At 33.7% G+C, this 26,681-nt stretch overlaps 1 protein-coding gene across 1 annotated transcript in view; it reads right to left on the minus strand.

Moving 5' to 3' along the window:
* LOC125646539 (collagen alpha-1(I) chain-like) overlaps nt 1-26,681 on the minus strand; it is a 168,684-nt gene that overhangs the window by 106,122 nt on the left and 35,881 nt on the right. The window contains exons 14-22 of the mRNA XM_048872887.2: nt 26,123-26,230; nt 23,986-24,039; nt 21,519-21,626; nt 18,316-18,360; nt 6,909-6,962; nt 6,258-6,356; nt 5,327-5,434; nt 4,250-4,303; nt 4,056-4,154 (exon numbers count right to left, since the gene is read on the minus strand). Coding sequence (XP_048728844.1) covers nt 4,056-4,154; nt 4,250-4,303; nt 5,327-5,434; nt 6,258-6,356; nt 6,909-6,962; nt 18,316-18,360; nt 21,519-21,626; nt 23,986-24,039; nt 26,123-26,230 — 729 coding nt within the window. The remainder of the gene's footprint in view (nt 1-4,055; nt 4,155-4,249; nt 4,304-5,326; nt 5,435-6,257; nt 6,357-6,908; nt 6,963-18,315; nt 18,361-21,518; nt 21,627-23,985; nt 24,040-26,122; nt 26,231-26,681) is intronic.

Below are 26,681 nucleotides of genomic sequence, written 5' to 3' on the forward strand. Positions count from 1 at the left end.
ATATTAGCACTTAACGTGTGAGGACAGAGCTCAATCAAAGTATTCTTACCTTAGACATTTTTGATCCACCTATTCATTGAACACGGGAAACTCTATGCAACTGATGTAAACAATGCATTGTGACGTCATTTTAGCGTCGGTGTTTAGCAAATACACAAACATAGGAGACATGGCGCAAATCGCATTAATTGTGGATTGATTATACATTATTAAAAAAATAAGATTTACATGCTTATTACGGATGTTATGTAACATCTCAGAACGACGTAAACTGGGGTAGAAAAAAGGGAGACTAACTCAAAATGGAGAAATACATGTCCACGCGCTGGTATTCGAATCGACGCCATTGGGACCAAAATTTTCAAGTTCCATAGGTATGGTTCAATTTTTCATTAGTTTTCTATATTTTCCTTTTAAACATGTATATACGTGTTACCTATAGGGAGAGCTTCGTTTGCTCCGTTCACACCCCTATAAAACACTTCCTATATAACTCCTTACAAAAAAAGTCCAACATTTCGACTGTTCTGGCGACTGATGGACCGGGAACTGTTAAAATCGACTGTTAAAAAAGACTGTTGACCGATGACATCTTATGGCGCTAACTCGAGTTATCTATTCGTGCCGTTTGGATAAAGAGATATGGCGGCTGCACATTTTGCTACAGCAACGGAAGATGAAATTCAATTAATTCTTCAAAGTAATAATTAAGTAATATTTTTTTTATGTTCTTGCTGTCCCAGCAAGAACATAAAAAAATTATTTGTTCATCATTTTCTAAAAATCAATTGTATACGATGAAGTTTACTTTTTTTTTATTTTTTATTTTTTTCGTGTTAAAGCTGTTATACGCAAGTCACATGATTCTTGGTCTGCTGATTTGTTTACGTAATGGCGAGGTTCACCGATTTGACTGGTGATGAAATAGCAGAGCAGATACACGAAAAAATTATCATCAATTAGGATGTTAGGTATGTTTTCTTTTAAACTAGTGGAATCGGTGATAAATGTACGCAATCACACTGTCCCGTTTAAAGTCAACAAACCATGTGCACCTAATAAAAACAACCTAAAAATGAAGGTGTATAACAAAACAGTTATTAATTGTATTCGGGTCGTGAGAGGGCTTCGCCCTCTATTATTGTAACAAGAAAAAGGGGAGACTAACTTTTTAAAAATTGTTAGAATATGTGAGGGATCAAAGGTACTGAATTAGTGCTATTTAAGAAATTGCAAAAAATCGATGGAATTCGGTCGGATTGAAAACATTTTAAAAAAAATCTTTGGTTTCTTTCCCGCGCCTAAAAATGATAAGTGCTTAAATCCATTTCCTTTTTACACGTCCGGTAATTCAAACCACGATGACACCCCCTCCCTCTCCCTCATGATAACCAGCCATGCCACTTGCTATTAACGACTGAAAAATCATTAATTAATTCTAGTTTTGTGAATCAATCTTAATTAATGTATCCTCACAACAACAGTGGAGAGGGACTGGAATCAATTATGTTGCAATTTTATTCAATGATTATATGTGCATGCTGAAATATTTCATCATTGTGTTACAACTAGGATTATGTACAATATTATAAAAATTGTTCTAGTTTTCTCTTTTGGAACATACCATTGCTACAAGGGGATTGTCATATGAATTTCATTTTTTTAAAGATAGGTTCGCATATGTGTGTGTGTGTGTGTGTGTGTGTGTAGGGGGAGGGGGGGGGGGGCATATACATGCCCAATAGTTGAATTTATTGATTCATTTTTAAATTTTCATTATATTGAAATAAAGGCAGTGCTGTTTAAACATAGTTTTACAAACTTGAAAGGTTTTGGCATTTTTATCATACAATTAGTAACTTAAAAAGATTTAGAGTAGAAAAAAAGGAAAGTAGAGTCTGAGAGCATACAGTTCAGAACAGGTCATGTATCAAAGGTTAAGCAAGTCACAATGAAGGCAGCAGAAATAAAATGTATATATAGCATAAAAACATTTCAATCACATTCATGTATACATGTTTTAATGATTTTCAATATAAAACCCTGCATGGATAAAATTCATGTAATGAGTATTTGGCAAATAGATATTGTTTAAATTGAACCTGATCAAAGCATGAACATTACAAAATATGTACATACATGAAGCTGCGCTCGCCCAAACGGTAGCACCGTCAACATATTAATTGTTTTAATCTAGGAAATGAATGCAGACAAATGCATGAACTTGTTACTACATGTATCCATTGGAAATAGCTTGTACACGTCATTTGAACTATAATTTTAATTCTTTTTTAAAAAACAAAATAACCCTTATAATCCCTTAAATGCTTTAATAACTTATCCTAGGGTCACGTATTCCGCAATTTTCGTAACCTATTAACTTTCTATCTATTCTATTTGTCTACATAACATGCTTTGATCAGAAAGCGATTTACAGCATTTAAAAACAATGGCGGAAATATCGAAAGATATCACGTGACCAATACGTATATATTCACGTGACCAATATGTATATATTTTCTCGTGATAACGAAATCATTACTCGTACTTTCGAGATAGTTATCTCGTAATCAAGAGATAGTGGAATGTGAATTTTTTGTTTTACATGATACTAATATGCTTTCGGAATTCAGACTTTAAAGCGGGACCCAAAAACGATAGAAAGTAAAAAGTGTGTAATCCGTATAATTGTCATCTTTACTTTAAATTCTTTGTATTGTGATTAAATGCGTTGTGTATGTATAGTTATGAGAATAGCACAGAGATAATCAGATAAAGAGAATAAAGAAGATACATTCTGTCTAGTAAGTTATCGTCTTTATTTCATACATTCTGATAAAATACTGCTTACTGAGTGAAAGTTTATTCATGTATTTGAAATGCAAAAAAAAAAAAAAAAAAAAAAAAAAGAAAAGATAATAATAATGATAATAAAATAAATCTGTAAGATTATGCACCATATAATCTGTACAAGTTTCACGAGAATATAAACTAATAATAAAGTTGAATTATCGTAACAGCTTGACTGTTTGAAAGTACACACTGTGACAGTATACAATTATTGACTGGGTTCGAGGACAACAGCTGTTTTGTTTGACCCGAGAACGGGTATGTTGCTCGAAGCCGTAGGCCAAGAATCATATGTACTGATCGACAATTGTATATTGTCGATCAGTACATATTGTTCTTGACGTCAGCACATATTGTCACCGACGACAATATGTGCCGACAAAAGGCATATTTTTTGCATACTGTCATCCGAGATTCCGTTGCAATCTATTGTCGCAGACCGCGATAAATGGGATGGGGGTGGGGGTACTATAGGTATCTCTGTAGAGAATATATAGCTTTGGTTAGATGCTGATTTCTTTAATGCAAATAAATAGTTGGAATTCTTATGCAATACCACATTTATTGGAGGTCGTGGTCTTTCTTTGTCAATCCCATTAAATAGATTACATTTTCGACTTGTTTCATGTAATACATTTGAACTCTCTCTCTCTCTCTCTCTCTCTCTCTCTCTCTCTCTCTATATATATATATATATATATAGAGAGAGAGAGAGAGAGAGAGAGAGAGAGAGAGAATATTAATATTGCGTGTTTTGATATTTGGTTTATCCAACCAGTTGATATGGTGTATCTATATCTCTCTTTCTGATCGTATTAATCAATGAAAAGGAAAAATATTGAATACATTTGAGTATATGGTCTAGATTTATAAAATTGAAGGAAAAAAAATCAATCTTATTTCAATAAGTTTCATTCATACTCGAAATATATAAATCAGTACATGATGCTACATGTACATGTGATTGTTGCCGGTAGAAGGAGTCATATAACAATTATCTGTTTCCTGTTTACAAAAGCAGAACAATTACATGTATTGTCCTTTGCATTGGGGATCTAACCCCAGTAATTAAACAAGAATAGCCACGTATAGATCTGACATTTTTTGTTTTTGAAAACACAGAAATAGACGTATAAATCCGCCTTAATTTCACAATCAATCAATCTAAAGTTAAGTGATCAAATTTCCAAAAATAAAAACCTTACTCTGTCACCCGGAACTCCCGGTTCCCCGCTCGGTCCAGGGGCTCCTGGATCTCCCGTCTTGCCATTCTCGCCCGGAGTTCCTGCTGCTCCCGGTGGACCCTTATTTCGGAAATATATAACAATGCATTCTAAAATAAACGGTTTAGAACAAAATACAGACTTTGCTTCAAAGAATACATTTTCTCACAACTTACATTAAAACCAGGATCTCCTGCTGGACCTGGCTCTCCTCTCTCTCCTTGTGACCCCTGACATGATGGAAATGTGTCATAAATATGGCATGACATAACTATATTCGATTAAACAAATGATGCTGGAAAAAGTTCAAATAATATTGGTGTTTCCCTTTCCTTCTACTAGATGTAATATTGTCCCATGGGTAATTGGGGATATATGAGAAAGTAAAGATATTAAAAGAATACAAAATCGAGAGGAAAAAGACGGATCCCTGGACACATCAGAGGTGGAATCAGTGGCTAAGAGGAGTAAGCATCCACTGTTGATGGGTGGGTCTCACCCGCCATAAATCCTATAGTTTGATCAGATAAACGCAGTAATATGTAGTCAAAATCAGTATGTAAAGAACGGTCTAACAATTGGGTTGAAACTCGTCATGTCATAAAGCATTCCACCAGGCTGTATTTGCAAATTTGATCATCATAACGATACTAGAATTTGCGAAAAGCTGACTTTAAATCCCTTAAACATCAACTTGCTTGTAAGTGGCCTGCTCGATTTAGAATCTTTACTGTTTTCTAAACACCTGGATCATGAAACTGTTACACTTTAAGATTGTCCTAAATCAATAAAGTTGCACTTAAATGTTAGGACTGGTCTTAAATTGGATCTTGAAAAATCACTTGGAGTTAAGATTGATATTTTGTCTAAAATCTTAAGATTGCCCTTTTAATTCAATAAACATAAATTTAGTGTCCATTTTCATCATTTTGGAAAAAGTTTGTAGCAAGTGCCTTAATTGAAGGTAATGTTTTTCAAGATATCCTCTCCAAAAGTGCAGGTTTGAATTCCAGTTTTCCACATTTAAAACTGATATTTGATTGACAACAATGATAACAACATTGTTAACACGATATTCTCCCGAGTCATCATGTTCATGATATACATGCAAGACAGCACAAGTTCTGATATGATCATGTGACCCCGAATAGACTGACCCGTTCGATAACAGTAATTACATAGTTCAGTATCGATACTTGGAGTAATTATAATATAGTTATTGTCATTAATTATAATATATGTTTTATAGTAACCTGAATTCCTGATGGTCCCTCTGGCCCTGGAGGTCCCGCAGGGCCACGTATTCCTCTTGGTCCTTGTCGACCTGGGGAGCCTGTTTCACCATCTCTGCCAGGGAAACCCTATATTGAATCATAATTATATGTCTTATGTGTCATCACGTTGGTATATGCATGCAGTTATCATAAAAATATTCTCTCTTCCAAACCCGTCTTTGATTAATTTTCAACTGTACTTATAACTATAATCGTTCTCAACCATTTGCTAAACTTGAATGGATTGTTACTATAACAAAATAATGTACATACATCTGGTGCAACAAAATTGGTATCTTATAAGTTTTACATTACGCCCCCTGGGTCGAGGCCTCTGCTGGTGGACTTGTTAGTCTCCGAGGGTCTCGACAGCCAGGTAGCTAAGTACTTCGTTACTAGCTTGAAAATACGAATGTATTTTTATTTGTTTTGATGTTTTCCGCTACACTCAACAATGTTTCAGTTATCTGGTGACGCCCAGTTTTTGTTGGTGGAAGAGAGAACCCAGATACAATGTACCTTCCGAAAGTAAACTGGGAAACTTTCTCACTTACCGGCGCGAGCGGGATTCGAACCCGTGTGATTTTGAGCGCGATGCTCTAACCACTCGGCCAAATACGGATGTATATTTAATTGCTTTGATAAAATTTAGAAATTCATTTCAAAATTAAGGATTATCTCCCTCATGCATAGCTCTGATCCTTAGACGAATTTGACTCCAGTTTTTGGCAATCTGTTTTTCTTTTTAGTTCTTACAAGTTTTCTGTTTTTTCGGATTTCCAAAAGTTTGGCTTGAACATCACTGAAGAGACATTATTTGTCGAAATGCGCATCTGGAGCATCAAAATTGGTATCGTATAAGTTTTACATGTATATACATTCACTAGCGTAGACGGTCAGACAAACTTACAGATTCTCCAACAATCCCACTTGGTCCTTGAAGTCCGGGGTTCCCTGGAGGTCCAGAGGGACCAGGTTCTCCATTTTTACCATCTTTTCCTGGCGAGCCCTATAAATCGGCATACCGTAAATGAACATTGTTAGACATGTTTTAATATCGACATAGATACTCCGATTCGATTGAAGGAATAATGGTACACAATTTCCGAGATATCAGCCCTTCTCTATTTGGGGAGCATTTAGTATTCTTTTAAACGCTTGCTCAGGGAGCATTTATTATTCTTTTAAACACTTGCTCAGGTACAACGTGCAAAGAATTGTAGTGTAGAAGACGTCAATGCATGTATATTCTGTGGGGAAATTTTAAACTATTTATAACTTTAGACGAGAGGAATTTCATTTTGGAGAAGTCAGTTAAGTTAAGGAAACATACTGAAATATTTTATGTTTGAGTATTTAAAAAAAAATTCATTTCAATCAGTTGAGGTGGTTCTATAGCCGATCTTTCCCTGTTCATGGATAGATATCATAATTGGTATATATGTAACATATCTACCCACCGCTTTTGATCGCTAATGATATTTGCATAGAAGTTGAACACAAGGAAACAATTATTGGGCAATTCGGAAATTGTGTATTGACTACTATTGTATCCATTTACCGTTGGACCGCGTTCACCTTGATCCCCTGGCTTGCCGGTTGTCCCAGGTTTTCCCTTAAAATAAAAAAACAAACATCTTACTGGTCGATTTTAAATAGAGATGTGCTGAAAAGTAACTGTTCTATGCAAATTTTATTCAATAACACCTCTTTCCTATCTCTCTTTGTCTACAACTGCTTTTATTCAATGTTTTGAATTAGCCCCTGTCAGATATCACTGCTATATTTCGTAAAAATTTCATTGGAACTCAAACTGTAATATTTATATGTACATACGCATACACATAAAATCAAAATACATGTAACATTAAAGGTGTATGGTCCTGATTTCGACAATTTTTTTCACCTTGGAAGAAACGCTGCTAAATCATCGCACGTACGTATTTATGAGGCTGTACGACATGTCATACATTATTCCACCTGTTTTAACCAGAATAATTTGATTTTAAATCGGTGTTTACAAACAACAATCACTCGGCTCTTTCAAGTGTCCAGTTCAGACTTTCAGGTCATCAGTGGTCTTATCGGTGTAAAGCTGTCTATTTTGTTAAACAGTTCTGTAGGTTAAGAGAAAAGAATATACAGATGTATCAAATACCTCTTAGTAATTTGTTGTTTTACGCTCTTTCAGCCTTAAAGTTAGACAATTATCATTGTGTTCAATTGTTACGAAATAAAAAGAATTCAAAGAATTGCTAGTACATGTTTCACACCTTGAACAAAAGATGTTTGCCTATACCACTTCACTTGGTACACCTCAAGTGCAAGCTGGTATTCATTACTACATGTATACCCATGATAATCAGTGATTGGTAACAATAAAGGATAGGGCGTCACGCTTTCTGGACACCTTTTTTCAGTTAACTTTCAATTTCAATTTATTGGATTTCATCACCATTATGCAATGGTATACAGAGATAGAGAGAAAAAACAACCCAAAAAGCTGTTACATATACAATAGTAAATAATGCATGCGTGTATTTATCAAGTAAAAACGTGTTATTATTGTGAAGTATGAGCATTCTAGATAGGGAAGCACATTTTATTTATTTTCTTAATGAAAGTACAGAGTGATCTTAAAGAAAAAACAGTATTTATTGTTAGACACGATTTGTTTAAAAGTAAAGACATTTTTGATTTTTATTTGTTTAAGTGATAAAAATTTCATTTGCATTACAGTTGAGTATACAATATGAAATGAAATCTCCAATCTCTTGTACATTACAGTAGGTACATTTTCTATCCTCTCTAGGTACATGTATGGTAATCCAACGCCCATTTTCAATTGGTGGATGGTGATTGCATCATTTTTTGATAATAAACTAAAATAATTTTCAAATTTCAGTTATTCTTTATAAATTCTGTAGTTTAATGCTTTTGGTGAAATTTGAAGCGTAGAGTGCCAATTTTGTTTGAAATGATCAATTAATGTTAGTTTGACTTTAGCCTTTAACCACCTTGCATTACATAGGGTTTGTTAAAACCAAATGTTAGAAAGTCCATAAGATTCAAAATATTTTTAATATTTTCAATCCAATCGATTTTCCCTTTTATTTCTTTATTTATGATAAATCTTAATTTATAAAGCAAATTTGCAATCGTTGTTTCTTTTCCGCTAATTAATTTTGACCAGTTGGATATCATGCGCGTTTTAATTTGGATTTCCATGGGGTATCGACCAAGTTCAACATATATCATGAAATCTGGCGTTGGTTGCTTTAAGAGTAGTAAAAGCTTGCAAAACTTGAGATGAACTCCTACCGTAATTGCATTATTGGAAAATCCCCAGACTTTACACCCCTTTCCAGTCATATTATCACCAATACGTCCATTCATGATTAAAAGTTTATTAGATTTGCACATTTCTAATAAAGGTTTCCCATAAGAATTCTGAAATTCGTCTTCGATATTTCTTTCCGAATTTCCATTCAAAAAGAGTGCTTCGTTTTCCATAGTTTCAAAAATTTCACTAAATTGATAATATGTTTAAGTATCCGTAGATTTAAAAATATTAACAAATAAAGTTTCAATTTTCATAGATATTTTTTACTTAAAACATTAGAACGTTTATCTGAGTTGTTCAGGCATGTTTTCTTAGATATTCATATCATGCATCAAATCACAGCGAAATTTGGACTCTAGAGTATCTTCTTTGCAAACAAAGCACCTTTTTTTATCATTCCGGGATAAATCACAAAAAAATTCAAATAAAATACTTGAGAGCTTGTGTCACTCTTTCGATGGTGAAATCAAACGTTTTTTAAAAGAGGTGTTTTAACGAGGCATTAGATATAATTTTAGTGTAATGAGCTACCTTATAAAAACCCCACAAAAGTTTAGGTGGATTGGACGACCAACAGAATCATGAGATTAGACATGGTGATAGAGCAATATAAATCTTTTGAGGATATTTACTCTCTCTCTTTCTCTCTGAGGTATCTATTATGCCTCACCACTAACACTTCATTAAAATAGTATAAAATGAGTATTCACCATCTTGTTTCCGGGATTCGGTCACAAAGCGACATATCTATCAATATAACTCGTAATTTGAATCAAATTTAGAAAAACACATGGACATATCACTCTATCAGCATGTCTGAATAAATCTGTTTCTGTTGGTCGCTCAGGTCATTCACATATTCTGATTTTTAAGATTATTTTTAGAAATGAATCAATGGCATCGCATGGAAGTATTTTCTATCATGCCTGAAAATGTCCAAAAGAATAGAATTAGTACTTTCTTAACTTAAAACCGGTTTTACAATTTTCAGTCAGTTGCTCCAACTGACTTCAGTTTATGAATTGGGTGCTGCACATGCCTATGGTAATGCGCAAACATTCTGCTTAGTAGTATAGTGCCAGGGCCCAGCTAAAAGTCGACCAAAAAATAATAGGCATTTTTCCGAATTCATTTCTGCATATCTTGGGAAGTATACGGAATTTCGGGATGAACTTTGGTAGTAATGTATAATGATTATATATGATTATATCAGAATACAGAGTAGAATTTTATACCATTTGGTTTATTGGTTTTATATCGGCTAAGTTGAGTATCCTATATTTAGAGTTCTATACTTTTTCTCTGTTTAAAATAGTAAATTAGAACCCAACCGATACAATTGTTTGTATTTCAAACAACAATTCGAGACAGACGAGGCTACCCTGCAATATACAGCCGATCGTTTACCTATACAGCTCCATATTAGGTAACCGTGACGTCATGGGATTTTCTGAAATGGACTGTTTGCTGACGAAAACAGTGAGATCGTTTACTAGATTTGTTTTGAAAAAAAAATATTTCAACCATTTAGTTTGATATTGGCAGATTATATCAACTGCTTTAAATGCACAGTCTAAGAAAACTTTGTGGATCGACATGCGTATCGATCTCGGAATGCAGACGAATGATTTATATACTAAATGGCAAATGTTCTTCAGTCATTTATAAAATTTCGCTATATACATTGATTGATTTTCATGATTATAAAATTGCATTATCAGAACTTTATCGATTTCATTGTTGTATTAGCAAAAGACAAAGTGCAAGCGTTGATCTTTGCAATGACTGTGGTATATATTAAAGGATAAACAATACAGAGGGCTATGATAAATTAAACGGAAACCACAAACAGTCTAAGTACTCGTGTGAAACATGCACCAAGCATGTTGTTGAACATTTCTTTAGCCACTCCATTCGATCCCTCGCTTCGTTCGGCACCAAATCTCTTGGTACTCAAGAAAAGTTTACCAACATATACTTGGGATTTGGGCTATTTATAGACGACTAACAGTCAATGTATAATCTATGCATACCGGCCCGCTTATTATACCCACTATATTTACTTTTTAAATAATCTTCTCACTTTTTTCTTTTACATGATAATGTTTTCAAACATGTAATTAAGGGAAAGTTAATAACTTTAAAAACTTATTAATCCGCTTTAAAGTAATTACATATGTACATATATATACAAATATAATGCCTGAACATCGGATCATACAATTATGTATTGATAATTAGGTTTAACTTGTGTGATTTTTATTTATTTGGTGTTGTGATGATTTTTTTTTTATGTTAGCATGATATCTTGTTAAGGTTTTCGGCAAACAGATCTCACAAATGTCAACAAAAGATGAGTTTGAGGAGATCTGATTGGTCACTACATGAGTTTCACTTTGAGTACGCCGGTGGAGTGCATGTGGGTGGATTCCTCAGTTGTGACATTTTCATAAGCAAAGAAAAATTTGAATATATGATGGATATATCTGGAGATCCTTTTAAGCATGTTTGAATTTTTTTCAATACTCTTTTATAAATAGCAATAAAGTAAGGGGAAAACATTAATCCTACCGCAAAAATATACTACATGTGCATGTAGCTACCAATAAGAATAGTTTTACATATAATCCGTATGAAATTGTTATACCCCTGTAAATTACTCCCTATTTAGCTCTATACAATGAAAGGTCAAGCAAATCCAATGTTCGGACCGCCCGGTTCACTGAAAACTTGATGTTGAGACTGCTCAGTCCAACGTCGATTTCCAATGGACCGTTTGGCGACATTGCTGGTTGGTTGTTTGGTTGTGTATTGCTTAAAAAGGCCCGCTCGAGAATTTTTCACTCATATGGAGACGTCAACATTGCCAGTGAAGGGCTGCAAAATTTAGGCATATGCTCAGTGCTTATGGCATTTGAGCAGGAAGGGATCTTTATCGTACCACTAGGGCTGTCACGGTTTAGACATTTTTCGGTTCAGTTCAGGTTTTCGGGTTTTTTTTCGTTTCGGTTTTATTTTGTATGACAAAATAGAATAACTTAATGAATGCAATGATAACCAAGACCCTGAAATTATTATTTTTCTGAACAAATTCAAACAAAAATTATCTATTGCATTTTATTCAACAAATAAGTATTTATTTACAGACGACATTATGTACAAAACAACAGACAACATTGGCTCTCGAGAGCTTTTTAATCGACTATAAGCTCTAGGTGCGGTACTGTAAATTAAGACCTCTGCATGACACTTACGGTCGTAGTAGTAATGGTTAAGTTCTAAAATGTGCCAACGCTTGCCGCGACACTGGACCTCCGTTTTTAAGATCATATTTAAAAAAACGTGACTCTCACTTGTAAATGCCGAGTGTTTAACGAAGGAGCAATCACCACCTATGCTTATGTCTCAGGTTCCGAACGCGCTTCCTCACGAAGCGAACGCTTAACCACTGAACGACGCGATCCCATTGCATACCCAAAACTTGCACTTGAATATTTTGCTTTGCTTAAAACTACTGTCTTCCTCTTTGTTACAAAATTTAAATTTTCCCACCCTTGCGATTTCTAAGCACATATGACCATGTTCTGTTTTACTATTACCTACCGATGTTAATTGGGCTTTCATTGGTTAGAATATCATTGATAAAAATATCGAACCAATCATTGCGCGTGTATCAAACAATAAAGGATGTTATGAAATGTAAACAAAAGCGAACCAAAATCCGGAAAATACGAGCCAAACCGAATGTATTGTTACTGCGGTTAACCGATTTTTCGATTAACCTTGACAATCCTAACCTGCTGTGACATGGGACCTTGGTTTTTGCGGTCTCATTCGAAGGACCGCTCTATTTAATCACCTCTTACGACAAGCAAATGGTACTGAGGACCTATTCTAACCCGGATCCCTACGAAAACAACATCGCTGGTACTCGGATAAACTGTCAAATCTGTTCGTCTGAAACCAAGTGCGTTAATTTTCGTGATGTTCTGAGACTTTGTAATTATCCCAGTCCTCTTGGAACAGGTAACGCTTGTTTTGAACATATATATTATTAATATGCATCAAAAGTACTGGAAACAATCTGATACGTTGCTACATATAGTTCCTCTCCTTGAATATAACAGATAGTTGCTATACAAGGAAACTGAATTAAATCTGTTTTGCAATGACAATGACTTTATTCTCATGAACTAATTTACATCAATGTAGAGAACATATAAGATACATACATATATGCGATATAAATCAGCACATACGCAATTAGTAAACCTCTTAATCAACCTGGAGGTTGGATTTTGTCCTTGATATAACTTATAAATCTACATGATTTTAACAACAATTTTCTCATGGATGCAATATCAATAATACTATATTTTAAAAGATTGTGATATTCATCTCAAATTTCTTCTTAGTCGCAAAGTGTACATTTTTGTTCACCTCGTGGAATATTACGCCATCTACCAGTTTCAATTGGTAGTGTAACATTACAACATCTATATTTACATAATATTTTTGCATTTTTGTTTGGGAGGTGTATGGGATAACTTTCTAGATTCAGTGTTGTTTTGAAAATTCTATAGTTGATTGCTTTAGGCGAATTCGAAATACATGTATCGCTATGCCATTCTTGTACAAATTGATCATACAATATTTTATAAACGGTATTTCGTAACCTTTTTACACTAGGGAATCTATGAGACAACCAAATACAATGTATAGGATAATCCACATTCGTCAAGGATATTTTTTTTTATACATTTCATCCAAGATGTACAAGTTATCTTATGAACTTGCACAATTTATTAGAATATAACAATTTTGCCCAGAAGGTAATTATTCGCACTTTTATGTTTAAAGCCAAGGGATACCTTCCAAATTCTCCATAAACCATATGATTTGGAGTAGAGTTATTAAGATTCAAAATTTATTTTAAAAATTTCTCAACAATATCTTTGTTTGAAAAATCCCATATCTCACAGCTATATAATAAAATTGGTAAAACAATTTTGTCAAATAAATCTTATTGACAATCAAATGGTAAATTATGGTTTCTACACTTAGAAATTACACTGTACATAGCTTTGTCATATGAATATTCAATATGACCCTGAAACGCCCCTGTTCTTGAAAATAATACACCAAAATACAGAAAATGATTTACAACTTCAATATCAGAACCGTTATATACAAACTTTGAATCGGTTGGTTGTCTCACCCTACCAAAAATAATGATCTTAGTTTTTCCTTCATTAACGTTCAAGTGCCAGAATGAGCAGTATTGACCAAAAATATCTAGTTGGTATTGTAAATCCTCTTTAGATTAAGATAATAATACCATTTCGTCCGCATATAATAGCAGAAGCAATTTAATATATATATTAAATTCATTTTCATATAAATTTGAAACTGTTTCCAGCCCCCTCGAACCATGTGTTGAAAGGAAATTTTCAAGGTCATTTAAAAATATTGAAAATAAAAAAGGAACAAGTATTCACCTTGTCTAACACCTTTAATACATTTAAAACTTTCAGAGAAAACATTATTTGCGTTAATTCTTGCCTTAATACCATTGTACATATCTACAATAACATTGAAGCATTTGCCGACCCCCATAAAAACGCAACGACACATTGAATGCCGAAGACGTCTCCTTTATGATATGCAAGTGAGCGTTTTTTCGACATTTTGACCACACAATTGTATTTTTTGACGTTTTGTGGTTAAAAATTCGTTTTAAAACAATTGCCTTAACATACTTTTCCAATGTGTTGAAAACATGACAACTTTTAAAATTGAAGGCATAACTATTGATTGTACTGGGGAGGGGATTCTCAACTACGATCGACACATCAATTATTGTAGATGGCAATAAATAAAGTCTTTCAGAAACTCTGAACTCTCCTAGTAGTTTCTCAGAAATGCCCGGTCTATGTATTAGTTACTCGACAACCCACACAGAATGGATTGGCTCCAAACAATTCAGGAGTTATGTTTTTATTCCGAACAGTAATCCTAATTTGAGAATCACCAAATTCACTCTGCTGGGAATTAAATTTGATGTTGATTGCAAAATATACCTAAATCAAAATTATGATCCAAAGTTAGTAAATCTATTCTAAATCAACGGGGGAAAGAGACATATAACTCCCATTGGTAAGATAACGTGAAAAATCACCGAGTGATACCATTGTTCAATCATATTCTGATGTCTATCCTTAACCCATCTATTAGAATAAAGAATTAGAAATATAGGTGTGGGCGGCAGAAAGGGCAAACAATAAGAGAAAATAAACACTTAATATAATTGCAATGATCATAAGAAATTTATAAACGACATTAAATGCTTAATCAATGGACCTCTTTTGCAAAACCAAATACTCGTACATGTATACATAAAAGTAAAATTAACGATCTGGTACGTAATGAACTGACGTAATTGTAAAACGAATTGTTATATTTGCAAAACGATCAATGCATAAAAACCCAAGACAAACCACTTAATACACAACAAATGATTTTTTCTGGACAACAAACAGTGTTATTTTGCAAATAAATGACAACAAAATCAAGATAAACGGTTTCTCACCACATATACATAACCGCGTGATGAACAGACATAAAAACCTAACGAACGGACAACAGTCACAGATTTTTTATGATGCATGTAAAACTACACAAGAATCAGAAATCCTTCGCATCAGGCGCGCATTGGAGGGAGCCTCCACGCTTTTAGGGACCATCATGATGATGTGCAGATCTTGATGTAGTCAGCTGATGTGCCGCCCTCAACAAATGCCTAATGACACCCCCAAAGTTAGATACATGCACGCACCAATCATTAATTTGGCTTTTTTTGTATATTAGTTTTGCAAAAAAGGTCCGTTGATTAAGCATTCAATGTCATTTATTAAGTTTTTATGGTCATTGAAATTATATTAAGTGTTTATTTTCTTTTAATTGGTATTTTTGACCTTTCCGCCGCCCATACATTTGCATGAAGTGGCTCAACCACACAAGAGTAAAAAAAATATAAACTTGTCAGAAAATATGAGGATGGCGGTCTTAAAAGGATAAATCTTTACTCATTTATCGTCTTAATGAAATTGTTTTGGGTAAGGCATTTTATCTTTACAAGTAGGGAGTTGAGAAATTTCCAATTCCATATCCAATTTCAAAATAATTAAATTCACACCATTTGGGATTGAATACATCAATATACTTTTAGATTGAACTTCATTACGCTTGTACAGAGTCAGATGTTGCTGTAGATTCAGTCACTTTTATTTTACAACTCTAAGATCCATATGGATGAGAAGATGCTCTATTTGACAGTGGCCTCAGACATATAAATGATATTATTGAGAAAGGTGGTACTGTTTTCATTATGAGACTCGTAGGTGCTGTTTTTTTTTATCCTAATGTAAAGATTGACATTTTAGAATATGCAAGTATCATTCAAGCTATAATAACATGCATGAAAAGGTCAGGCACAGATAGTAACTTTTTTTTTTTTTTTTTTTTTTTTTTTTTTTTTTTTACAGAAGTTACCAAATCCATTTATCAGAACAAATATTTACAATGTATTGAAGTGCAAAAAAAAAAAAAAAAAAAAAAAATCCAAATTCTTTTACGAAGTTTTGAATAAAAATTCTTCAGTGACTACAGGTACAATGAGATGGAGTGAGATGTTAGATATAAATAGCAGAGAATGACAAACTCTTCACAGATTACCGTTCAAAATAATCAAAAATTGCCAACTCCAATATATAATTAACATAATTCAATCAACAAATTCATTTTTATTTAAAATCGAAAATCTAAGATATGTATTGTCATAGAGAGGAGGAAACAATGGGAATGTGGGAATGTGATCATGTTCAATCATTCTTTTATGAATTTAAACTTTACTTAAAACAAAACTCAAACTTGCAATAAGTTTTTATCTAAAACTTTTATTTTTAGTTATCCTTGATGTGAATAAAAACCGAGACCCCTTGTCACAGCGAGTGTGGTACAAAAAGGACCCTCCTTGTTCAAAGGCCGTAATATCCGAGCATAGTTCTAAATTTTGCAGCCCTTCACCGGAAATAGTGGCGCCTACATGTGAGTGAAAAATTCTCGAGCAAGACGTTATACAATATACAACCAACCGACCTTATGAAATGTATAATCATGGAAAACTGAAAACTTTTTGAAATTGCACAAATGCAATATATAATGTTGAACAGAAGCCTTTTGAAGTTTCTTTTACTCTCACAATTACATCTTGTTATTTGTTAATGATATTACATATACTTTTTTGAAAAAATTGTTTTTCTATTACTTGTTGTGTCATTGTTCTTAAAATCATATTGATTGAATTGATATTGTGATTTACTGTTTATGTAGAATCGTTTAATTTCCAGCAGATTGTGCTGCAAGTGTGTGCCACAAACTTGGGGGCAAACTGTGTGCTAGGAGTGTGCAATAAAAGTTGAGTTTTTAAAGATATCTAACACTACTTTCCCCTATCAGCTAAACGATAAAAATCGCATGGGACGTCACTATAGCATGCACTCGGATCATCTCGGTCGATTACATCTAAATGTAGGGTACCAGAATCTGCCGAATGTATAGCACCTGTACTAAATGGTTAACGATATTTTTGTAGATTTATATCCGTATTGTGACTAATTATCACAATATTTTGGCAAACTAACTATTAGAATAGATTACTATGTACATAAAAAAGACATATTGCACATAATTTTATGTAATTTGGAAACATGCGACATGTCATTTAGTTGCTGTAAGCATAAGAAAGGAAAAGTGCATATACATGTAATTTTTGAGTGTTTTGGACGCATGCGATAACGTTTTTGATAAGTTCTGAATTAGAATCTTCAGAATAATTCAAGATTCATAAAGTATATAAAGAGCATAATTCCTGAAAAGTCCTATTGATACATGGATTCATTAAGTAATTTTAGAGAGATCTCGAGAACATTTCAAGAATTGAAAACTGTGTAGATAAGTACAAGATATATTATAAAGAATTAATCCAGAGCAGTTTTTTATTCCTGAATTCATCCCACACTTGTTCCAGATATGATGAAAGAAAAAGTTGCTATGGACTTAATTCTGGTGGAACAGCTGTTTCAAGAAAATGAAGTATTGAACTTCTGGAGTACTGTTTCAGTTTTAAATCTTAAAGGAAAAGTTGTGGTACAGTGGTGGAAAGTTGTGCTAATAGTGACACCTTGTGTAGCGCTAGGGACAACTGTGCCTGTAGCGGCATTAGCTGCACAATTTGGTAAACAGCTCTGGCACACAGATTTCTTTTACGTTTTGATAAAGAAACGAGTCCACTTGCGTCGCCCAAAAACGACATGCATACCATAATTATGATTGGTCTAATTATGAATTTAAACGTTTGTAAACCATACGTTCTGCATCTATATGTTTAATGTTTGTTAATTTTGTGTTTTGTTTTGTTTTGTTCCGTAAGATAGTATGTTGATGATGGTCATAGATTATTGTTACTTCTCAGAAATTGACAGTAACAATTGTATAACATACATAGGATTTTCATGCTGTGAATTACGTTACTTTAAAATACATTCCACGGTAACTGAGTACATACCCTTGGCCCTGGGGGTCCCTGGTGACCGGGAGTTCCTGGTAAGCCCTATAAAAAGCAAATAGATGATGTAGATTTAGCTTACAAAATCTATGTTGCACTCTAATAACGCTATTGCTGGCATGCGCATTGTTGATTGGTAGTTCTGATTACATAAATACGCGTTTCCTAGTTTGTCAGTGATTTTGCTGACAATATAAAAGTAACTTACCATATATATATATATATATATATATGTGTGTGTGTGTGTGTGTGTGTGTGTGTGTGTGTGTGTGTGTGTGTGTGTTATCTATAGAATGATTACTGCATGCATACAAATTACAAAAAAGCACAGAAATACCCAACGATGTAAACAATGAATATTGTAAATTTTTGGGACAGGGCAAAGGAAAGAATATGATATAAGGAAAATACTAATAAATGACCTATTACTTAACGTAGTTCCACACTCCTGTGACGTCATAAGATTTTCCAAAGTCAATAATTTAATGACTGGAACATAAATTTTGTTGGAGTCTTTTTCAATAGTTATTGTAAAAAATGTTGTTAGCCATAAAATATTTCAAAAGTTTTAGTTATATTTGAATAGTCAATAATGTGTTTCAAAATATTGAATCCAAGGACAATAACTCTGTTTTCATTAAATTATTTATCAAGTCCATTATGCAATAGATTTCCTATATTTTTCACAAACATTTTACCAAGGTAATAAGGAATTATTATCGGTGTCTTCTCATGTAATTACATAAAATTTTAATCCATCAATGGTTTTGAATAGCTCAGCTGTATGGTGCCAGACGTAGGTTTTTTTATTGGGGTATACATACTCTGGAAGCTATAGATTTGAAATTATTAAGGAAAGGTATGGATTTTTTTTCATAAATAACTATAACAGATGTACATCTACTAATATAAACAGAAAAAATGATATGTAAACCATGCTATAAGGAAGTTGTGTTCATATTAGTTTGTTTTTTAACATTTTGGAGAATAAGGCTAATTCAATAATTTTGCACTTATTATACTAAAACTTGATGAACATATTGAAAATGACATGTGTTTTAGTTATTGACATGTTTCCTGATAAATAAATGTAATTTAAATTATTATTTCTTTTTTCATTTTAAAATAACAACAGATAACTGTTTCCAATGAATTTCATAAAAATCTACATAGGGGTACATGACTTCAGTAGTGACTCTAATGAAAATTAATATGGAAATCCTTAATTAATTTGCCTTTTTTCATTACTCTGAATGTTAATCTATTGATTCCAAACAAAAAAATGCTACCTAAACCCCAAAAATTCAGGACTAAGGACCCACCTTAAACTATATCAAGAACTACATCCTTCGTGTTTCAATAACACCTTGACACATGAATATAGATACAAATTGAAACCATAAGCTCAATCAAGTGAACTACCCGTAGTATCTGGACCGTACTAAATTCTCCGATTAGGATTTGGGTTTTATGGGCTATTCTACCCGTAGTCTTCAGCATGAGTAGTATTGGCACATTGATATTTGGACTTGATTTGTATATATTTGTGAAAGAAATTATAAAATGGAGTATCGTTTAAAGAACAGTTACTTTTTAAAGGATAACTGTGATAGTGATGACTAATGAGTGTGAAAGAATATTCAGATAATCTTAAGAGATGAAACTTATAATTCTTTATTTGATGCATGTATCAAACGAAAAATTGGACGGAAAACTTCATCAATGCGCGTAGTTTTCCGTCCAATATTTCGTTTGAAACATGCATCAAATAAAGAATTACATGTGTATACGTTTTAATTCTTATCATATAATTATGTTTTCAAAATAGAAAAACAAATAGTTTCTTCTCATCAAAAAGCTTGAATTAACGTTTTTGAAATGGCGCGTAGGAATACTTATACGTAACAATGAAAACAACATTAAAACTGGCTGTACGTTCAGGTCAGGTAAAGTTACTGAGCAGCATTAAATGGATTATACGCCAAATTAAAGGTGCATTGGTTAAAAACTGAATTAGATATAAAGGAATAGAACAAGTGGTGACTGGATGAATGCTGCATTGCATTCGAGGAGACGTCGAACACAGGTTGTATCGTAGGAACGGTGGAATGCGACTCGACTCCATTTCAATATCAAGTAAAAAGCTCAACACTTCTTCATCTAAATTGCCCTCGTTGACTGAGCCCCATATAACGCAGTTCAATTTCATTAATATCTCCCAGATCAAAAGTCGCTGCTTGTTCCACCATGTTTTCGAACTCGTAAAGCAGACGATACATACTGGGAATTAGTGTAATCTGTCTTAAGGATGTTCTCTACATCGTCATAAAGGCTATCTTCCTTTTAAAACATGGGTGAAAATAATATATCAGCAATTTTTTGTTTATTCATTTAAAAAGTTAGCACGTCGACTGCGACGGGTTCGGATCCAGCAGGGGTTTTAATTTTTTTCTCTCCAGATTGCTTTCTACTAGAACTGCATTTCTTGACTAAATAAAGTAAATTTGAAAGTTTTCAATTTCAAACTATTGTTGTACATATCCTCCACTTTACATACATATCAAAAATTTTCTGGTGTAGCATTCCTCCTTAATTTCACAATGATTAAGTTAAATGCATGCAATTATAGCTTACCGACTTTACCTCATTTATGAAAAAAATATTAAAGATGCAAGCAGTAAGTCTGAAGCAAGTGTTTCTGTGTTTTGGGGCAAAATCTATTATAGGATTTATTAATCATTCTCTTTGAAGAATTTATCGATGTGTAAACTCTGGACATTTTACTCACAAACTGAATAAAAGTGAGAAGCACTTTTATGTTAAGTTTGTGAGTACATGAATACATCGCATTATTGGATGATTTATTGATGTGTAAACTCTTGTTCAGTTTTATTTTTGTCCAATCAAAACAATTGTAATAAATAACATTGGAATTATTCACCTATAATTTAGATTCTCCTTCTACGCCACATTACATACATGTATGGAGTTCCGTTGTGGTATTCCACGTTGGATTTGCTCCAATTTTCATCTATTGATATTAGATCTAATTTTGTGTATAATTATGTAGTTTAGTTTTTATTTAATTCCTGTTGTACGTCCATTTGTAACTTTCTTTCCTTTGTCCCATAAACCTCATAACATTCATTGTTCGTGGTGTTCGAATTTGTTGGTTTTTTGTGCTTTTGTATCTATATTTATACTGGATCTCCTGGAAGGCCAGATTCGCCCGCTGATCCTCTATCTCCGGGTCTTCCAGGGGAGCCGGGGGAGCCTTGAGAACCTGGTAATCCGGTGGCGCCGGGAGGGCCCTAAAACGTAAAGGACGTGAAGAATTAATAATTAAACACGTGAAACCCATTAAAAGCAAGCTAATTTACTTCTGGTCTTTTCTTTGATTTATCCTGATCAGGATATCCCGACGTAATTAAACAATTTATCAAGCATGTATGCAACACATCTATAACAAAAAAAATAAATAAAATAAATGCATAGTCACGTAGAGCAGAAAAGCCTCTACCAAGTTATAAATTTCATACTGTAAATGTATTACATTTGGCTGTGTATTCTATTTAGCGCCTTTGGCGGAACGCAGCTTCCGCTAAATCAAGCACATCGCTAAATGCCATCCGTAAATCTAGATGTTTAAAGTAATTCAGGAATGCGCTAAATCAAATCTACGCTAACTTGTTGAAAAAACGATTTCCGCCAAATATCGTACACGCCAAATATAATAAGATTTATAGAATTAACTATAAATCCATTTATTTTAGCCAGACTTAAATATATTTTATTTCTGAGGATTTTTTCGGAAACACTATTCCGGAATCCTACCGGAAATAAGTTGGCAAATAGAATAGCATTTCCTTTTATGACGAGGCAATTTCGGGAGAACGGTGAGATAACAGTCGAGACAACATTTTAATTTCCCTTCCCACCCATCCCAAAAAGTTGTAAGAATATGTACTACGGAAAATGTTTTCAATTTTTCAGGTGAGCTCGATTCTTGGATATAGTTCTGGTTATGGGAAAAGAAACAAATACAATGGAGTGTGTTTGAAAAGACTGTCTTGGCAACTTGGGGCCAGATAAAGTACATTTTTGATTACGGAACACAAGAAGAATGCGCGTCTGGTTCCTGTGATTGGACATTGAATGATTTGATTGGACAATATTGTATGTATTGAATTATTTGGTGACAATTTGGTCACATATATATATGATACACTTTGATTGCCGCTCACCGGAATCATAGTCATATGGTTTTTTGTTTAATTGAAAATTGACATTTTAATGATTGATGTTTGGGGGTGATTGCAAATCGTCTCATTGCCGTCAACCGGAATGAGAAGATCTGCTAAATTTGTTGCTTGATTTTATGATATAACATTAGGCAATGATGTGTTTTTGGCCTGTACCATTTGGGTGTCAATACACAGGTGTAATTTACATGGTAAAATTTTAATGTAAAACTTTAAAATTTTACTCATTGCCTAGTTGCCAAGACCAACAACAGCCACAATGGGGAGGGGGGTGTTGTTATAAAATACAATAAGTGCAAAAAATAAACTTGTATATAGGTAAACATAATGTTATGTCTTTATTTCCATCCCAGGACAAGGTCAGCTTACAAGTACAATGTACACTACAAACTGCTATCATTTTGAAGTTTTGCAAGGCTGGTCTATAATAATACGTTTACAGTAATCCCCGGGGCAGAGGTTTTGGCTCTTGGGCGGGGCCAAACTTGGCATATAGTGTTTATATGTAAAACATTTAAATACATGTAACATAATCTTCAATGCTATTGATATTAAATTGAAACTAAATGGATATTTAGAGGGAACTGGTAACCCTTTACCAAAATTGTAAATGTTATGATCCCAGGGGTATGGGTTTTTTTGGTATCAGGATGGGACCAAACTTGTCATAGTGACTAAATGTCATTATCATTCGAAAAACTTCTTCATCTAATTTTGCTGATACTATATAAAAGCTAAATGCATATTTAGGAAAATCAGAGCGGGCTATACCAAATTGTGAATCTTTCAATCCCTTGTGTATAGGTTCCAAGTTAAGGGTAAGTCAACATGTTCATAAACATATACATAAAGTCCTCGACTTGTGTGAATTCTGTCCCTCCCACCCTCCCACCAGTGGGATTCAGATTTCAAGGTGAGGCCAATCTACAATGATATCTAAAAATGTATAGAAATTTAAAATCTTACCCCCCCCAATTTTGAGCAATATACAGAACAGGTTCTGACTCTGGGGCAAGTCCAAAGTGGTCGTAATAGTGTTACATAAACTTTGGATTTTTTCTTCTTTACTTGTTCTGATGTTGAATAAGAGCTGAATGCATATTTAGCAAGAGCGTGAAGGCCTCTACCAAATTGTAAAGTTTAAGATCCCTGGAGTAAGTGCTAAGATACCATGTAAAGTCTTTCATCTTTCATCTGCATGGGTACTTTCGGGAGCGTTTGTGTTTTAAGTACACATCTTGTTTATACTGCTGCTGAATATTAGATTAGCTTAGATATCCAGAACAGGAAAATGATTATAGATTCTCTAGCCCTTGGAGCTAGTGATATATTTAACTAATACTCAGGTGAAAGATAAGGCCTTTTTAAGCCACTTGTTCGTAGAAAGGACTGTAATTACAATACATACTCTTTCCCCTGTCGATCCAACTGGTCCTTGTGGTCCAGATGGGCCAGTTGGTCCCTGAAAATAAAGTGTTCAGATTATTATGTTAAAGAGAACATTTCAGTACACAAGAGACAATGAACAGGTAAATTACAGGCCTGTATCCTACATGTAAAAATTAATGCGTGTGTGTATGTGAGAGATTAATTAAAAGAGTGATGAAAATGTTCTGAGACACAAGTGTATTCAGTTCACATTTCCAATTGCGTTTATTTCCGGTGTAGCATTAGTTAGTGATCCCGTTGAAAAACGACCTCCAGGGGTCATTTCTTAACGTTAGAAGTTGACCCTGATCAAAATTTAACATTGCATTTTGATCAAAAACGATCGTTGAAAGGTTATCAATGTTAAAATTTCATCAGTAATGGGTGATTTTTTAAAACGGCTATTACATACAAAATGTAAATGTTTTTAATGGATGAGAGAGAGAGAGAGAGAGAGAGAGAGAGAGAGAGAGAGTCATTATTTCCCATGCTCCCTAATAAGAATTATGTGATTATACTGATATTGAAGAAGAATTTCATTTAATTTCATCCATTTTACATCGATTTGAGAAAAATATATATTTAGGGTTTCTATTACACATAAACCAAGTGTCTTTAAATAAGTTAAGCCCCTTAGTGTAGACAATACCAAAGAACTCAATAACTTGGGAAAATTCTTAGTACATGTACAAGCTGTGAAGATACGAAGCTTAGCATCATTGTAAAACAATATTGTGATTATACTGTTTTTCTAACAATATGTGCATCTCATAATGTGATTTTATTGTATCATATTTGTAATATATATATATAATTTTATTCTTATTGTATCCTTGTCTCTGATTGGTAAAATTCCAATTTAGGAACGCAAGTCATTTTTGTATAACCTGGTTTGGTATGGGGACACATCCCCTTGACAACCAGATGCCGGAACTATTTTTTTCTCTCTCTCTAAATTTACATCGCAGTGCTGTTTTCAGCCTTCTATGGAATAGAAAGTCAACGTGTACAGTAAGATACTTCGGTTTGATGCACATGTATGTTTTTTTTTTCGTTGTCAATATTAGCATCTACTTGTACGCAAATCACTGTTGTAAAACATCTTTCTCTGTATGTATGGTCAAATAATAGATTAAACAAAGATATTATATTCGAATTAATGATTTACCAAGTAAGCATTACCCAGTTCATTTTGAAATACATTTCTCACTGGGGAAGGGGGGGGGGGGGTCATTGCGTGATCCGTCTTTCAACAAAGCAAACAAAAATTCATACGTCACATTTTATCACATGACGTCAGACACATTGACATGTGGATCGCGATTTGTCACTTGGTTACACTTTTTCATGTGTCGGATTTACTATTAGCGACAATGCATACAAGGGTAAGTTTTCATGTAGTAGAAGTTTTCACAGAGTTAAAAGCCGCAAATTATTGCATTTTCTGATATTTGAAGATTCATTTTGGGTAGGCTTAAACAATGCAATTTCCCGTATTTTCTCAATCTGTCGGAGATGAGCGACTTCAAAGTCGATCTCTGTCTTTAAAGGGCAGCAAAATACGCATTGCATGCATAGTCTACACTTATTTTCTATCATGACAAACTTCACTTTCGATACAATATTTTGATAACTGGCTAGGCTCCGTAGAACTAAGATTAAAGATGGCGACATTCACAGCCAGACGCTTCGTCGCTGTTGCTAAGTGAATCATTACGCGGCTCAGTTGACTGGTATTTTTACGAGTTTATGTACATTTTGATAAACGAAGGTTAGCATCTCTGTCTCTTGCATTAAATTATAGGGAATTACTTTAATTCTGGGGCAAATTATACGAGTATAACCTGGTTTGGGTCAGTTTACGCCTTTTTATAATCCGTTTAACTTGCCCCAGAATTAAAGTCATTCCTTAAAATATATCCAATTATAAGTCAAGAAACACAAAACTAGAATAACTGTCTGAGGAGGCATTAAAGCCGAAAGCGCTAACAGTGAAATGATGCACAAATTGACAAAGTGTGGTGATTCTAGGACTAAAATAGATAAAATGTAGATACTTCTAGACAACATTCATATCATAAAATTATACTGAAAAAACAACAACAACAATACATTACTCTTTTGCCCTCTTGTCCCGCTAAGCCCGGTAAACCTTGCTCTCCAGGTGCCCCGGTGTTTCCTTTTTCTCCCACATCACCCTGTCGACCCGGACTACCATCTTGTCCCTAAATTCATGTAACAGCTAGACAATTAATCCAATTAAGAAATTAAAAGTAAAATATTCTGTATGCTATTACAAGTGTACCTAAGTTGACCCCCAAAATCACTTTCACTAAATGATGAGTGCATGCATAACAATTTGTTTTATTATATGATTGAATAATTCCTAGCTCTCTAATTGGCTGAGATCCAACAATGTAGAAACCATACTACGTTATGTTTACCTGCACGTGACCTTCCAGGTGAACATAAGGAATTATTTTTTCCACATAGGACCAAAAATAGACCTTCCAGGTGAACATAAGGAATTATTTTTTCCACATAGGACCAAAAATAGGTCGTTGAAACTTACAATTAAAGCAAAGAACAATCTTGAAGGGTTTTTTAATCATTTAATCATATAATAAAACAATCATTGCTGTTTTAGGTCAATACGATGATTTAGCCACCTTCGAA

The sequence above is a fragment of the Ostrea edulis genome, chromosome 6, assembly GCF_947568905.1.
Source record: "Ostrea edulis chromosome 6, xbOstEdul1.1, whole genome shotgun sequence".
NCBI classification, from domain to species: Eukaryota; Metazoa; Mollusca; class Bivalvia; order Ostreida; family Ostreidae; genus Ostrea; species Ostrea edulis.